At 33.3% G+C, this 14,670-nt stretch overlaps 2 protein-coding genes across 2 annotated transcripts; both read right to left on the bottom strand.

Annotated features, from left to right (window-relative positions):
- Positions 1-363: 363 nt before the first annotated feature.
- Positions 364-7,522, bottom strand: si:ch211-288g17.4 (uncharacterized). Its single transcript, XM_059509258.1, has 17 exons — positions 7,337-7,522; positions 6,939-7,086; positions 6,577-6,678; positions 6,299-6,382; positions 6,034-6,090; positions 5,770-5,853; positions 5,475-5,555; positions 5,204-5,299; positions 4,945-5,037; positions 4,746-4,829; positions 3,690-3,794; positions 3,258-3,410; positions 2,939-3,055; positions 2,360-2,452; positions 2,119-2,205; positions 1,939-2,025; positions 364-1,814 (listed from the first exon to the last, which is right to left on the bottom strand). The coding sequence occupies exons 1-17, from the start codon at positions 7,383-7,385 to the stop codon at positions 1,733-1,735; spliced, it is 1,602 nt and encodes a 533-aa protein (XP_059365241.1). The 5' UTR covers positions 7,386-7,522; the 3' UTR covers positions 364-1,732.
- A 1,528-nt stretch (positions 7,523-9,050) lies between these two features.
- On the bottom strand, positions 9,051-13,920 carry si:rp71-15k1.1 (uncharacterized protein LOC322393 homolog). The gene is made up of 17 exons (XM_059510215.1): positions 13,771-13,920; positions 13,505-13,637; positions 13,314-13,415; positions 12,527-12,598; positions 12,352-12,408; positions 12,127-12,210; positions 11,863-11,955; positions 11,642-11,737; positions 11,444-11,536; positions 11,272-11,358; positions 10,942-11,046; positions 10,529-10,678; positions 10,331-10,438; positions 10,070-10,165; positions 9,802-9,879; positions 9,535-9,630; positions 9,051-9,387 (listed from the first exon to the last, which is right to left on the bottom strand). Exons 1-17 carry the CDS (start codon positions 13,820-13,822, stop codon positions 9,318-9,320), a joined length of 1,572 nt encoding a protein of 523 aa, XP_059366198.1. The 5' UTR covers positions 13,823-13,920; the 3' UTR covers positions 9,051-9,317.
- Between the last annotated feature and the right edge of the window lie 750 nt (positions 13,921-14,670).

Raw genomic sequence — 14,670 nt, 5'->3', positions numbered from 1 at the left:
GTAACTATATTGGAAATCGTATCCTCTAACTACAGCATGGCCTCATTTGTATTTGTGTTTATCATGGCGGCCAATAAAGTGGTTCTGGTCCGTGTCCACTCAGTGCAGCTGGTGTGAGCAGATGTTCAGCGCCCTCTGCTGGTTGATGGTGAAAGTCTCTTCCCCTTTATTAGTCAACAACATTACTTCATACAACATATTAATTAATGCAATTACATTTGAGATAGCTGAGCTGTACAATTTAAGTCTGGGAATTTAAACCAAACAATAATTATAAATATTTTACTAATTATAAATATGTATTAAAGACCACTTTTAACTGATGAAATGCTTAAAGTACAACCAAAAAGATTATATGCACACTCAAGGGCAGTAAAGTATTGATGCATGTTGCTTTTTTTTCCCTTTTTGCAGACTTGGCAGACCCAAAAACAGACGTTAGCCACACTTTCTCCAAATCACTGCTGCCATCATCTTTGCATGGTGTTTTGGTAGATAAGAACATCCTTCTGATTACGCTATTCTTCATTTTAAAAAAAGGATCATAAAATTATATAAAGCAGATCAGATGTTCCTTTACTTTTTACTTTTTTTTTTTTTGACAAAATTTGGTTAGCAATACAGTTTATAATGTGTACAGTTTAATACCGCATCAAATGAATAAGTTCCCCAAAAATTGAAATTTGCTGAAATTCCAAAAAATAGACAAGTTTGTTTCTTCATATGAATAGATTTGGAGAAATTTAGCATTACAATATTGCTGCAGTGAATGAGTCCAAACAGCTGATAAAAAACATCCCAATAATCCACATGACTGGTTATATATGTGTCATCTGGATGCTATGCTAAGCAAAATGCTATGTGTTTGTATTATACACATCCATCATTAAGAGCCGTTAACTTTAAATGAGTCCTCTATCATTATTATTGTTTTCTACAGTGAAAAGGTGGTCTCGCCTGAATCAGGAGAGAAATATGCACAGATCAAGCACCAGTCACAAGTCTGAAACAAATGTGTCCCAAAAAATATGTCAGAGGACTTTGATGAGAGAGGACACCAGATGGACTTTTTCACTGGAGGAAGATTTTTAAGGATTATGGACATATATTTTGGCCAGAAGCAACAGTTTAATAATAAAACACCTTAAAGTTGGCTTTATTTCTTACAAACCTGCAGCGTTTCACTTCACAAGACATTAATTGATGGACTGGATTGGTAGATTATCGTGATTTCTGTTTTTATCAGCCGTTTGGACTCTAATTCTGACGGCACCCATTCACTACACAAGATCCACTGGCGAGCAAGTGATGTACATGCAATGCTAAATTTCTCCAAATCGGTTTCGGATAAAGAAAACAACTCATCTACATTGCAGATGGCCTGAGGACGAGTCAATTTTTGGCAAATTTTAATTTTTGGATACAAAAACCAGAAAATATTTTGTAGACACATTTGGGAAAGAGCATCAGATGCGTCCACAATATGAAATGATGAGGCCTTCAGGTCAGACACTACTAGACCCGATTTCAACGTAATTGACACAAATCACTATAAAACTCCTGTAGATTTTTAGGGTAAGGAAGGGCCATCACTATTAGCGTTCCAATCATACAACTTCAGCGATTGAGCACTGGTAAACATACTAGGAAGAGAAGAGGGACAAGGATCACTCATAGGTCACAGAATGACAAAACAAATTAGAACAAAATTTAGTTCTTGCCTTGAGAGAAATTAATTCGACAGCAGAGAGGCCAGATTAACCAGGACCGAATCTGTGGTATAAATAGCCATCAGCATCACTTTGCCAAGAATTCTGAAAGAAAATGGAAATTAATTTAAATTTCTACATTTTATCTGATATTCTACTGTATGGTTTTGTAAGTACTATTTTTGGAATTTAATATTCAGAACTTTTAAGTTAAAGCATAAATTCTTACTCAGTGGAAGCACTGATCCTTTCCTCCAGACCATCGATCATTTTTACATATTTGTCGAAGAACATTTGTGTGACACTATTAAAGGTTCTTTATAATCATGAAGAAAACAGTAAATATATTTAGTTGGCTAATTGACAGTATAACTAATAATAACACAAGATCAATGCAATCTTTTCTTACTTTTGTGCTTCATCAAGCTTCTCTTGAGTTATTTCTCCACTGTCAGTTAACTCTTTAATGAAAATTCTCTTCACTTCATCCCAGCGGCTATGAAATGTGAGGTAAAAATTTCATTTGATTGGTGATTTAACTTACATTGCAACATTACAAATTAAAATGTGTTGTTTGGAAATATCAAAAGTAAGACAAAAAATTCAGGAGCCGACCTGTTGAGCACAAAATAATTCATGTTACACTTTACCTTGCTAATTCTTTGTGTCCAACATTTTTAATTTGTTGGTTCATCTCAGAGAGAACTCTGTCCCAGATGGCAAAGCATGTCGCTTTAATTTTGCTGTTACAAAAATCAACAGAGAAAATGGTTGGGATCAGTTTTATATTTCATTCATAAATTAATGCTTTGAGCGTTAATGAAATCAATGAAATTTAACATTACATCCTTTCCTCACCAGTGTTCTGCAGTGAATGGGTGCCGTCAGAATGCAAGTCCAAACAACTGATAAAAACATCACAACAATCCAAAAGTAATCAACAGAACTCAAGTCCATTAATTAATGTCTTGAGACATGGAAAGCTGAGTGCTTGTTTGGACTCTCATTCTGACGGCACCCATTTACTGCAAAGGCTCCATTAGTGAATGAAGTGATGCAATACTAAACTTCTCCAAATCCGTTCCGATGAAAATACAAACTCATCTACATCTAGAGTTGTCCTGGGGGTGAGTACATTTTCAGCAAATTTTCATTTTTGGGTGAACTATTCCTTTAAGCATACATACACAAAAACAAACAAACAAACATCAGAGCTTTATGTATTATACCGTAAATGTCGCAGTGGGTCCTCATATTCCACATTTGATGTAATTTGGTTTTTCTTGTTTATGGAAACCTGAAAAATTTCATTACTAATAATATTCCATATTTCATAAATCACAGCCCTGGAAAACAACAGAAAAGGACATTTTTGCATTAATGACCAAATGATGATGAATCACCACATAATCTTTAGTTTATCTGTACATTGTCACTGTACAGGTGGAATATGCTCAAATGTGTTTGTATTATGGCATCTTTAACATATTTATAGTGGAGTGGCCATATTGATTTAACAGAATAGTGTGAAATACAACATGTTCTTACTTCAAATTGAACAAGATGTCTTGACCTAACAATTCAGTGAGAGTGTTTTCAGTGTCAATAAAAAAATCATTAACTTCAGACATCCCAAGGCCATTTTCAGACAATCTTTCATAAATTGGAAGAGGGTATACTGTCACCATCTTCATAATGGCCCTGTGAAACAAAGAGCAGAGTGAATGGACATACATTTATGATGTTCAAACAGACTATTAAACTGGAATGCAATACATTCATGAGGCACAGCTTATACATTCATACACACACAATAAGCATAACAGCATTATGAATGATTAATGGATTTGAATCCATGCATATTTACTTGAATCATGCCTTGGGGTCAATGGTCTCAGTTAGTTATTAGTCATACCAAGTTATTAATTCACAGTCATTTGTGAACAGTGTGCAATGAATGAAAATCACCGTCATACTAACCAGCTGGATTGATTGAATCTCTCATCTCCAAAAATCCCATTACCCCATCGATCATATTCTAGGGCAGCATTGTCAAAAAGATCACTAAAACGCTCATCTGCCCAACTAGATAAAGAAAAGGAGTTCAGTTCAGTCGCAGTTATTACAAATGCCATTGTGTTGATAGGGTTCTTGATTTGCAGAGTAACACTCATAAACCAAACTCAAGTTTCTGAAATCTTTAAAGTTTTAAAGGAATCAATCACCCATAAATGATAATGTGTTGAAAATGTACTCACCCTTTAGGGCCATCCATGATGTAGATGAGTTTGTTTCACTTTATCCGTACAGATTTGGAAAAAATTAGCATTACATCACTATCTCGCCAGTGGATCCTCTGCAGTGAATGGGTGCCGTCAGAATGAGAGTCCTGATAAAAGCTGATCACAATAATGCACAAGTAATCGACACGACTCCAGTCCATCAGTTAACCCCTTGTAAAGTGGAAAGCTTTTTAACTTCAAAATGTTAATTTCTGGATAAAAAACAAGGCCTCTATCCATAATATTAAAATAATTGTATCTGAATCAGGAATTAAATTTGCACAGATCAAACACTGTTCACAAGAAAAAACAGTCCAAAACAGTTAAAAACAAATATGTTGGTGTTTTAATGTGAGAGGACAAAAGGGGATGAACGTTTTTGCTGAAGGAGGCATTTAATTTTATTATGGACTCATATTTTGACCAGAAGAAATGGTTTTATGTTAAAATGGCTTAAACATGGATTTTTTTTTTACAAACACACAGATGTATACTTCACAAGACATTAAATGATGGAGTGGAGTCATGCAGAGTACTTGTGGATCATTGTAATTTTGTTTCCCCTGACGGCACCCATTCACTGCAGAGGATCCATTAATGAGCAAATGATGTAATGCTACAATCTGTTGGGACAGTAAACAAACTCATCAACATCATGGATGATCTGAGAGTGAACTTTTTCAGCAAATTTTCACTTTTGGGTGAATTATTTATCTAAAGTGTTTTACTGGTATTAAAATTGAATTGTTTTTACGTCCAGGCTTTAAGTCCCGTTTCTGGGCTATAAATCACATGATATTTTTCAGTATCTTTCAACACACTCAGCTCCTTCCACCTCCTGCAACACAAACAACTATTATATTACATCAATTATTTCGTATATTTAATATTTTATATTAATTTTTATTTTAAATGTAACCCATATCAGGTAACTATTATGTTCAAAGTCTTACCTTACAGCAGCTAAATACTTGTTATGGAATGGCTGGCTCTCAGTGTATTCCAATAGTTTATCCCAGTAAAATGCAAGAACTCCAGATGCAGTTCTATGAAATCCAGAGTCCGAAATTGCAGGTCACACTTTACAGCCAATATGATTAACAAACATACAGCTAAAAAGTATTTTGGTTAAATTCAAGTGAACTTGAAAATATGTAAATAATTTTCTATATTAATAAAAAATCAGTATAGAAAATAATACTTTCAATGTACCTCAATGTTATTAGAAACTCATCCTTCTCAGTCTGCCTTTCTAAGGTAGAAATTTCTAAGGCCTTCTCTCTGACAAGTTGCACAGCCATTTCCACTCTAAAAAAGCATAACTGAGACTATAAAAATCTAGATTTGTCATCTGAGTGTATTTTGACATTTTAAAAGGACCATTTTAGGAAACAGCTGAATGAAAGAATCAATTTGAATGCAAGAGGTGTTATTGATTTTGTGTGCTTTAACACACCAGTGCATAACAAAAAAAAGATCTTACTCTTCAAAAAGTTGATTGATGTCTGTCTCCCCAACTTCCATAGCAACTTTTAGGATCTTAGCCACTTGAGGCTGTGCCCCCCTGTTATAGATCACAACAAAGAAAACCATTTCCAGTCAGCATGAACACTAATAAGCTTTATATTAACATCTTCATCTGAACTTTGATTGATACAAAAAAATCTAAAGATTAATAAAACAATGTTTACAGTATTTTACTAGAAATTAGCAGCTAAATATATTATTTCGTTATTTCAAAGGGAAAGAAACCGTTTGTAAGAAACAATGCATCATACAACTTAGACAGAAGGTAAACGAGGAGCCCCAAGGGATCGCTGTAGATTGGTGGAGCTCCTGGAAGGTAGTGTGATTCCACATATCTGCATTAAACAAAACTATATTTTAGCTATTTAGAATTTCAAACAGAACCTGAGAAGATTATCTGCATTTTAGAGGTATTGGATTTGAACTGGTAAATGGATGAATCTTTACACTATTTCAAAGCAATATGTTTTGTCATCTTGCACAAAAAAACTAAACAAAACAAAAAAACACCTTACTTCCAGAGGTCCACCACTTTCTCCTTTTTGAAGATCCCTTTGAACATGCCAAATTCTCTGTAAGAAGACCAGAACATATTAATCAGTCTTGTGAAATGAGACAACATGTATTCAAGATATCTCAACAAAAATATATTCAGCAACAGACACATTCAATCCTATGCATATCAGCATGCTCTGCATTAACTCATTTACATGTTGTAAAAAAAATATAATAAAAAAGTTATACAATAACATTAATTAATTGGATGAATGGTCTTCATACCGTTCAGCCCATCTGTTGCTGGGGAATGTCCTTAAGAGCTCAGACATACCATCATGGTAAAGTGTACCCAGTTTGCGAAAAATCCTGTTAAACATGCAGAAGGGGAAAAAAAGATGATAATCGGATCACAGGAGTTCCTTAAACATAAGTGGATTGTGTTCAGCTTTATTATTCATTATTTAAATACTTGTTTTAAGTTCAGTATATGTGAACTTAAACAGTATAATATGGTTATAAAGTGCAAACAGTCTTTTGTAGCCAGTGGATGAAGTACTCACTTCAGTGCTACAATGAAACGATCATGTCCTTTAGCTTCTTCCTCAGCACTGATCTTCTTGATCATCTCCTTCACAGAAATCCACAAGTCTTGCAAATCAGTACTGTACAAAACAGAAAACAATGGTAGAGAATTTACACTCCTCATTCCAAGAAAAGTCATAGAAATATGGCCCAATGTACCGTGTTCACATGAAGAAATTTTCCATATTGAATTAAGAATTATTGAAGAATACGAATTACTCTGAATTAAGCATTGCACTGTCCATAAACTTGGAAAACATGTTGGTAATTTTCTGCCCGCACATTTTTCATTACATTGCATGGTCATTGTTAACTTTACATCATAAGTCTCTGGTTTTACCCTGTTTTATTGATCTTATTTTTTTCCACAACCTCTTCTGCTGCCCCTTTTAAATTGTCCAAGCATTTCAAAAACGCTTCAGCTCCCAGCGTGAAGAGTCTGTCTGTCATTTCATAGTCCTCATCGGTTAGGCTGACGTTGTCCATACCTGTATAAAAAAAATAAATCAGCTAAAATATAAATGACAGTATAATATTCAATGATTATATAAAGTCCAACCAAAGTACGTATTTTAATATCACATTTATATTTAAATAACCATTGTGAGATTAATATTATCACTTATTCAATAGAGCTGCCATGTCAAATGAGAAATCAAATACCACATCTGATAGAATTTAGGTATATAATATTAGGTATACAGTATAAGGTATATATGAAAACAGGCATTAGCTTACCTTTAAAGAGCAGGACAGCTAAGATCAAGACAGCTAGTGACTTATTCATTTTGTTGCTTCTTTTATCAGACCAGAAAACTAAATAACAAAGAGATCACAACATATTCACACCGGACTTAAACATCAGGAGTAAAAAACTGGACTAAACTTTATCTCTACTGATATGAACTTTCATCTGTGTTAACACACCTACTGAATTTACCTTGCAGTCTGTCTGCTCTTACAACATGAGGAGTGTTTCAATGTCCACTCTGAAGGTCACAATAATAGTGCAGACAGTGCCTCTTTTCAATTGTAAGTTTATCATTATCAGTTTTGGGATAGGTTAGCTTTTGCGCAATATGTTAATATTTTTAAATAAGTCAATATTTTCCTTACAACACAAAAGCAAAAGAAACTCTAAAGCGAGTTAACAAGAACAGTTCATTCTAGTGCATGCATGTACATGGCAAACTATGACAGTAACTATAATTTTGAAAAGGCCAGATTACAAGAACTGTATGATGATGATTTGTGCAAGAAATGCAATCTGTCAATATTAAATTGAATGTAGACCAATGAGTTTAATGCACGTTGCCAATAATGTAGATCATTGTGAAAGTCCATGGTGTGTGTGTGTGTGTGTTTTTTTCCAGGTCAATATTTCTTCAGTCAACATACGTTTTTATAATCAGTAACTCATTAGAGCTTAAAAATGTTAAAATCAGGGGCCACTCCTGCAATTAATAAAGCTAAAAGTGCTACACCTAGATCTCAGCTCCTAAGTTATTTAAGAGAGTCGGAGATGTCTCTCAGTCTGACCTAGGAGTAGCATGATGACTGATTTGTTTGAACCACACTCTCCAATATGGAAAAGGTGCTTCAGACTTGCATAATAGTGGATAAATGTGATTAATAATTGACTAAACAAGTGAAATCCATCAATATATGCATTTAATGAATTTCTTTAAACTAGTTTTAATGAATTCAGTGTACAACATCATTATTAGTCAGGTAAGGTTACATGTGCAATCTCAAAGTGACAACTAAAAGCCAAGTTGTTACAGTAGTCAGGTAAGGGTTAATGTACATCCAGCTGGTTGTTATTGCTGCATAAACTGGTGGTCAGGACTGAATGTTGTAATGGTCAAGCGGTCAGTTATTTGAGTGTTGTTATTGAAAAGTACTCTGTAAAAATCACAATAGTTTCATGTGTGGTGCTTTGAGAGATTCCCAATATGTAATAACTAATCTTTTATTCAGGCTATATATTTCTCTGTAAAACAAACAAAAAAAAAAGTAATGTGAGTTGCCATTTAGATTTCACAAAAACAAGAACAAGTTCTAGGTGCATAGAATAATTCTACAGATTATTCTAGCTCTTAAAAATTCTATATCTCTAAAAATAAGTATTTTATGTTTTCTTTTTATAACAGGAAAATGCATTTATATAACGCACATTTTCTGCATGATGCTTAGAGTGCACTTATATTTAGACTGTACAGTTTTTAATATGTACATTGATTAAAGGACAATGTTCGGCAAGAATATTAACAAATAGAGGGAATTAAAATTGGCCTTCTCATTTCATTCATCAAACAATAGTAAAGTAGCCTGTGACTTGATCTGTTATAATAAATAATGAACAAATGTCATATAACAGTGTCATTTCAATGCTATCATCATACCCCTGGCCTTGCACTCAAGTGTTAACACATGAAAATTGATCCAGATGTTATTGATATCAAGATATTAGACTGTTTTTATTATAAAATATGTAAAATAAATCAACAGAAATGCAACAAATCATGTTTTTGATGAAACCAAAGCATTACAGTGGAATTCGATTTAATCAATATTCACTAATGAAATTTAGTAGTCCTTCAGAGACAGGTACACATTAACAGCAGCATCTTAGTTATGTACTGTTAATACATTCCTGGTATGATCCTGCTTATTGCCAGCAGTTGCAATCTTGACATTGCCTTCAAATAAATATAGTTTACTCCAACAGGAAGTCCAAGGCCTCATTAAATGTGACCTTTGTTTGATACATCAGCTTCATGGAGAATCTGAGGGAAAATGTATGTTATGAAGCTTACTGATTGTACTTGACAATATAAACTGATATTAACTATTAGTCTTTTATTTAGACAAAAAGTAACGTTTGATATGGTTTCTGTTCAAATGCAGATATGGTAAGAAAATGATAATCTTACAAAACAGTTGGATCGATCTTTTCATCAAAGCCGTCAACGAGATCAGTATACTGCTTCAGTTTGTCCAGGATCCGGTGAATGCCTTGAACAAGGTTTCTTTTTAATTGAAAAACAAAAAGAGAGCCAGTCAAATATGAATACGTTTCGAAAAGAATATTAAATATTAAAATAAAATATTAATTAAGAACATATCTTTAAATTTTATTAGTTTTAGATTTACAGCCACATATTAACAAATAAATACTTGTCCTTGATCTTTCCTCTTACTTTGGTACTTCTTCGAGCTGCTTTCGAGTAAAAGCCTTACTTTTCAATAACTCATTAATAATGGTATGATTCCATTTGCTGGGAAATAGAAAATTTCGTATTGGTTATTAAATTCATAAACGAACAAAAATCGTTCACAAGAACATGCTAAATTTCAGCCGACAAATGTGTTTCAGAACCATGTAGTTCAGATTCACCACCACAGAACTTCACCACATTGAATATATAAAAAAAATATAAAAGGATATTATAAAAGGACATTTCTTACCTCTGCGTTTGCTGGTATGCAGTCTCATCAAAATATCCATGTTTTTCTAAACTAAGAAAAGCACTCCAAAACTCTAGGAACAGTGTCCTAATTATTCTATAGCAAATAGAAAATTATTATAAAAAGAGGAATAGATTATATCAAGAAAGCAAAGCACTGGCCTTCTAAACAGAAATATCAAGATAATAAAAAACTTAAAAAGATAATTTATACACTTTTGCAAAATTATTTTCATGAGGGGTTTTCAATACATTGTCTTACCGCAAAGGCAGTAATAGTTGGTTATTTTCGCTCTTTGATTTCTCGTATTCAATTAATGAACCAAATATATAAAAAATGAAACGAATGGAGGCTTCCAAGAATGTTTGTCTGCAAGATAGAAAATAACAAATAAAGTCTTAATATTTTAATATTTACATGGTAAAATATGGTCAAAACCAGATGTTTTGTGTGTCTTACCTGTTATAGGAAATATCATTCCCTTCTAGAATAAGAGTTATGTCATTAACTCTGTGAAGAAACCTGTTGATCTCAGTGATCTCAAAGCCGACGTCAGACAGTTTTTCATAAACAGGAAGAGAGTAAACAACAGCGCTCTTGACAACAGCCCTGAGAAACATGCACAAGAAAATGGAGGGATCAATTTGTTTTAAAACTTTAATCAGTCATTAATGTTGCTTTAGGTATTAAGTTCTGTCAGATGTTTATTAAATATATCTTCATGTTCGTGTAATTCATCTGAAACAACACATGAACAGCTTTTGAAACATGAACTGCAATTCCCTTTGGGGTTACATATTAATTTACCATAAATAATGTGGTTTCATTTCATGCAGTACTGATCCATTAACAAAGTTTCAAATTAAATTTACCAGTTGAACTGATTGAATCTGTCCAAACCCAGAGCTGCATTTCCACGATTATAATATTCCTGAGCCGCGGCCTCAAAGAATTTACCAAAATAATGTTCAGCCCAGCTACAAAACAAAAGTGGAATGATAGATGAATGATACAATGCAGTGGAAAACCTTGAAAATTCAACTGTTATTCAGTTTAAGAATCTAACATACTAACAGTGGACCATTATAGTTGATTCTAATGATAATTATGAAATCATTTTAGTAACCAGGAAAAAAAACCATTCTTGGATTAATTACATATTGACACATTGATACCACATTTTGAGTATCTTTCTTCCTTACTTCAAACATCCACGTCTTGTATCTGGGGCTAAAAGCACATGATAATTTTCACTTGTGTTTCTCCACTCTGTTAACTCTGTCCATTGCCTGTAACACACACAAAAAATGCTCTTTACTGCTTATTTTACTTCATACTTTCTGCTATTTGTGCAGAACTGGACTGTCGTCTTACTTCATAGAATCCATGTACTTTGCATGGAACGATGGGCTTTCAGTGTGTTCCAAAACTTTATCCCAGTAAAAAACAATCAGTCCAGATGCAGTTCTAGAAAACAGAAAAAGTTGTCATTTAGAAATTTCTAAGTTAATTAAGTTAAGTTCTAAGTTAGTTAATTAAAAGTACAATATTGAAGTTAACAAAGGTTTTAACCTTAATGATACAAGGAAATCATTCTTCTCTTTTTGTCTTTCCAAAACTGAAATCTCAGAGGCTTTCTTTCTAATCTGATCCATAACCATCTGCACCCTTTGGACGAGACAACAAATGGTTAAAATGACACCTTAAGAAACATATTTTTGTAATGGGCTTGTGTGCATTTTAGCCCAATACTTTACATTTGGAGGACAATAATTCAGTAAAACAGCTCTTACTCCTCATGAAGTTGGTTAAAGTCAATTTTTCCAATCTCCACAACAGTATACACCCCAGCTTCAAGCATGTTCACCAGCTGGGACTTCACCATTCTGTTAGATGCCAGAAATACACAGTGTCACCTTTTAATTCGCTACTTTAAAGAGTTAACTAAGTGAAATCGCTTTGTAAAAAGTAAATACATGTACATGCTAATTATTACAGAATCTAATCCTAATTTATTAATGATAATGTTTTAAATAAATTATATAGTGAGATCATACGCCTTAGCCAGAAGGTGACTGAAGAACTGCATGGGTTTACGGTAGACTGGAGGAGCTCCTGGAAGATAGTACGACTCCACTTCTCTGTAATAAACAAGTCACATGAATAAATCAAGTTATGAGCAGATTTGGAAGCCCATTATGTTCAGTGCACAAACACATCTTTGACCAGCACTTTGGCAAATCAACACTAGAGTTGTCTATTCTCAGTGAACACATGCTTACTTCCAGATGTCTGGAATTGTCTCATTCTTTACGGCCTCACGGTACATCTTCCTATAACTGCAGAGGAAAAGCACATTCGCAGGTAATATATTAGTCATGAGTTTCAGTGAACTGGTCAGAAGTAAACGAGATCTGTTAAGGTCTTGAAAATGTGTAAAGATAGTAAAGCTCTTACGGTACGAAAAACCTGTCAAAGACATCCTTAAATGTTACCAGAAATGTACCACCAGTAGATACCAAAAAAACGCTGTGAATCAAAGAACATAAGCTATATGTAAATAATAATCATAATATATATTTCTAAATCACCAAAAAAATGCATTACATACAGTAAAATAAGACATATTTGTTCTTTATTAAACACGTTTGATAATAAAACTATTCTTATTCTAAGAGTATGAAGAAGTTCACATCACAACTATAACGAGCGACATATATACACAAACACACAGGTGTATCTGAATAAATAAGAATGTCTTGGAAAAGTTCATTTATTTCAGTAATTCAACTCAAATTGTGAAACTCATGTATTAAATCAATTCAATACACAAAGACTGAAATAGTCTTTGGTTCTTTTAATTGTAATGATTTTGGCTCACATTTAACAAAAACCCACCAATTCACTCTCAACAAAATAGAATACTTCATAAGACCAATTAAAAAAAAATTTTTTAGTGAATTGTTGGCCTTCTGGAAAGTATGTTCATTTACTGTACATGTACTCAATACTTGGTAGAGCTCCTTCTGCTTTAATTACTGCCTCAATTCTCCAAAAAAAACTATAGGCAGTTTAAATGCTCAGGACATTAACATTCATTAACAACCATCACAAAACAGCAAAGTTACAACACAGCATATTAAGAATTAAGTATATATATAAACTTTTGAGAATCATGTTCTTGACTTGAGCACAGAATAAACAATGTTATCATGATTAGACAGTAGTACAATCACCGACTTACGTTGGTATTAGAGATGAATCATCCCGGCTCTCCCTTTTCTCAACATTTTTCAGTGATTTTGCAATCTCTCTTAATTTTTTCATGTATTCTAGAACACTGATCCTGTAAAAACATAAAGAAAAAAAAAAGAGGATCAGGCAACGGCGAAACCAACAATTCAATAGCAGTACATAATCCATAGCTGGTCTTACCTTGCTTTTCTGAACTGATCATCTCTCACAAATTTCTCTGTCGTGTTTCTAACTTTCTCCAGGAAGTCTAAAAAGACTACAGTCCCAGAGTTGAGGATTTTTTTATCATATGATAGTTCAGCACTCTGCACACCTTCAAAACAAAGACAGAATCAAAAACAGCGTCAGAGAAACAGAATGAGTCCACAAAAAACAGTCGACTGGTCCAGAGCTACTGCTTTTGTCTAATAAAATTCAGTTTAAACATTGGACCACAAAGACTTTACCCCAGCAGCAGAGAAATGCAGTTAAACTTAAGATGGCCAAAATCTTATTCATGCTTCCGTTTTATGCTGAAAGAGGAAAACAGAGAGGTTTCAGAATGGATTCAGAACACCAAAATCAATGGATGTCTATACTTTGTACTGAATATAACAGACCACAGAAGTGACAAACACTTACTTTTTAAATCTGTGTGCATCTGAAATAACCCTCTGTCTGACTCTTGCTTAAACGGGTCATTAAAAGGTCACCTGTTCACAGTAGATTAAATGTGTGTACAATTCAAGAGGGCAGAAGGGCAGATGTGGGACTAAACAAACATTCTGTTAATATTTGAGTGTTTCGTCCATTGGTTGTTACTGAAAGTGTAATTTCAGATTGAATGTCCACAGACAAAATTTTACAAAAAAGTTAAGATATTGCAGAGAGAGGAGCCTGAGCATCTCATTATTAATAATGTGCATTTAATTAAAACTAGCACAAAACTAGCCAAACTACCATGAACAAGATAATGTTGAATTAGTCAAATGCTCAAGGTATAAAAGGATATTAAATCATAAATATCTGAAAAATGATAAAAGGCATGTCAAAGTAAATCTTGTAAAACTATAAAAAATACAAATATACAGGCATTGAATGATTTGCCAATTAGCATACAGGCTGATGATGAATAAATATAAATTTCACTAAATAAAATAAATGCATTTAAAATAAAAAACTTTTAGTGTACCCACAAATCCACTAAAGAATAGCCATTAAAAAATATACAACATCATATAAATTAATACATAAATAGTGTTTGAATTATTAAATCTTAAAAATGCTCAGGTAAAAATAAAAAAAAAACAATTTCCAAAAAATATTTTAAAAGGTCGAATGAAGTTCAAGTCCTATAAAAGCCAAAC

Source organism: Carassius carassius, chromosome 25, assembly GCF_963082965.1.
Source record: "Carassius carassius chromosome 25, fCarCar2.1, whole genome shotgun sequence".
Classification (NCBI taxonomy): domain Eukaryota; kingdom Metazoa; phylum Chordata; class Actinopteri; order Cypriniformes; family Cyprinidae; genus Carassius; species Carassius carassius.
The sequence above is the reverse complement of the archived record's forward strand: the minus strand, read 5'-3'. Positions and strand labels throughout refer to the sequence as shown.

Coding starts and splice junctions, on each gene's coding strand:
- si:ch211-288g17.4 (XM_059509258.1), bottom strand. CDS start 7,385: ATGAATAAGTCACTAGCTGTCTTGATCTTAGCTGTCCTGCTCTTTAAA. Junction 2,206..2,359: donor GGACACAAAGAATTAGCAAG/GTAAAGTGTAAC, acceptor CACATTTCATAG/CCGCTGGGATGAAGTGAAGA. Junction 1,815..1,938: donor AGGATCAGTGCTTCCACTGA/GTAAGAATTTAT, acceptor ATTTTCTTTCAG/AATTCTTGGCAAAGTGATGC.
- si:rp71-15k1.1 (XM_059510215.1), bottom strand. CDS start 13,822: ATGAATAAGATTTTGGCCATCTTAAGTTTAACTGCATTTCTCTGCTGC. Junction 10,679..10,941: donor AGATTCAATCAGTTCAACTG/GTAAATTTAATT, acceptor CATGTTTCTCAG/GGCTGTTGTCAAGAGCGCTG. Junction 10,166..10,330: donor CAACTATTACTGCCTTTGCG/GTAAGACAATGT, acceptor TATTTGCTATAG/AATAATTAGGACACTGTTCC.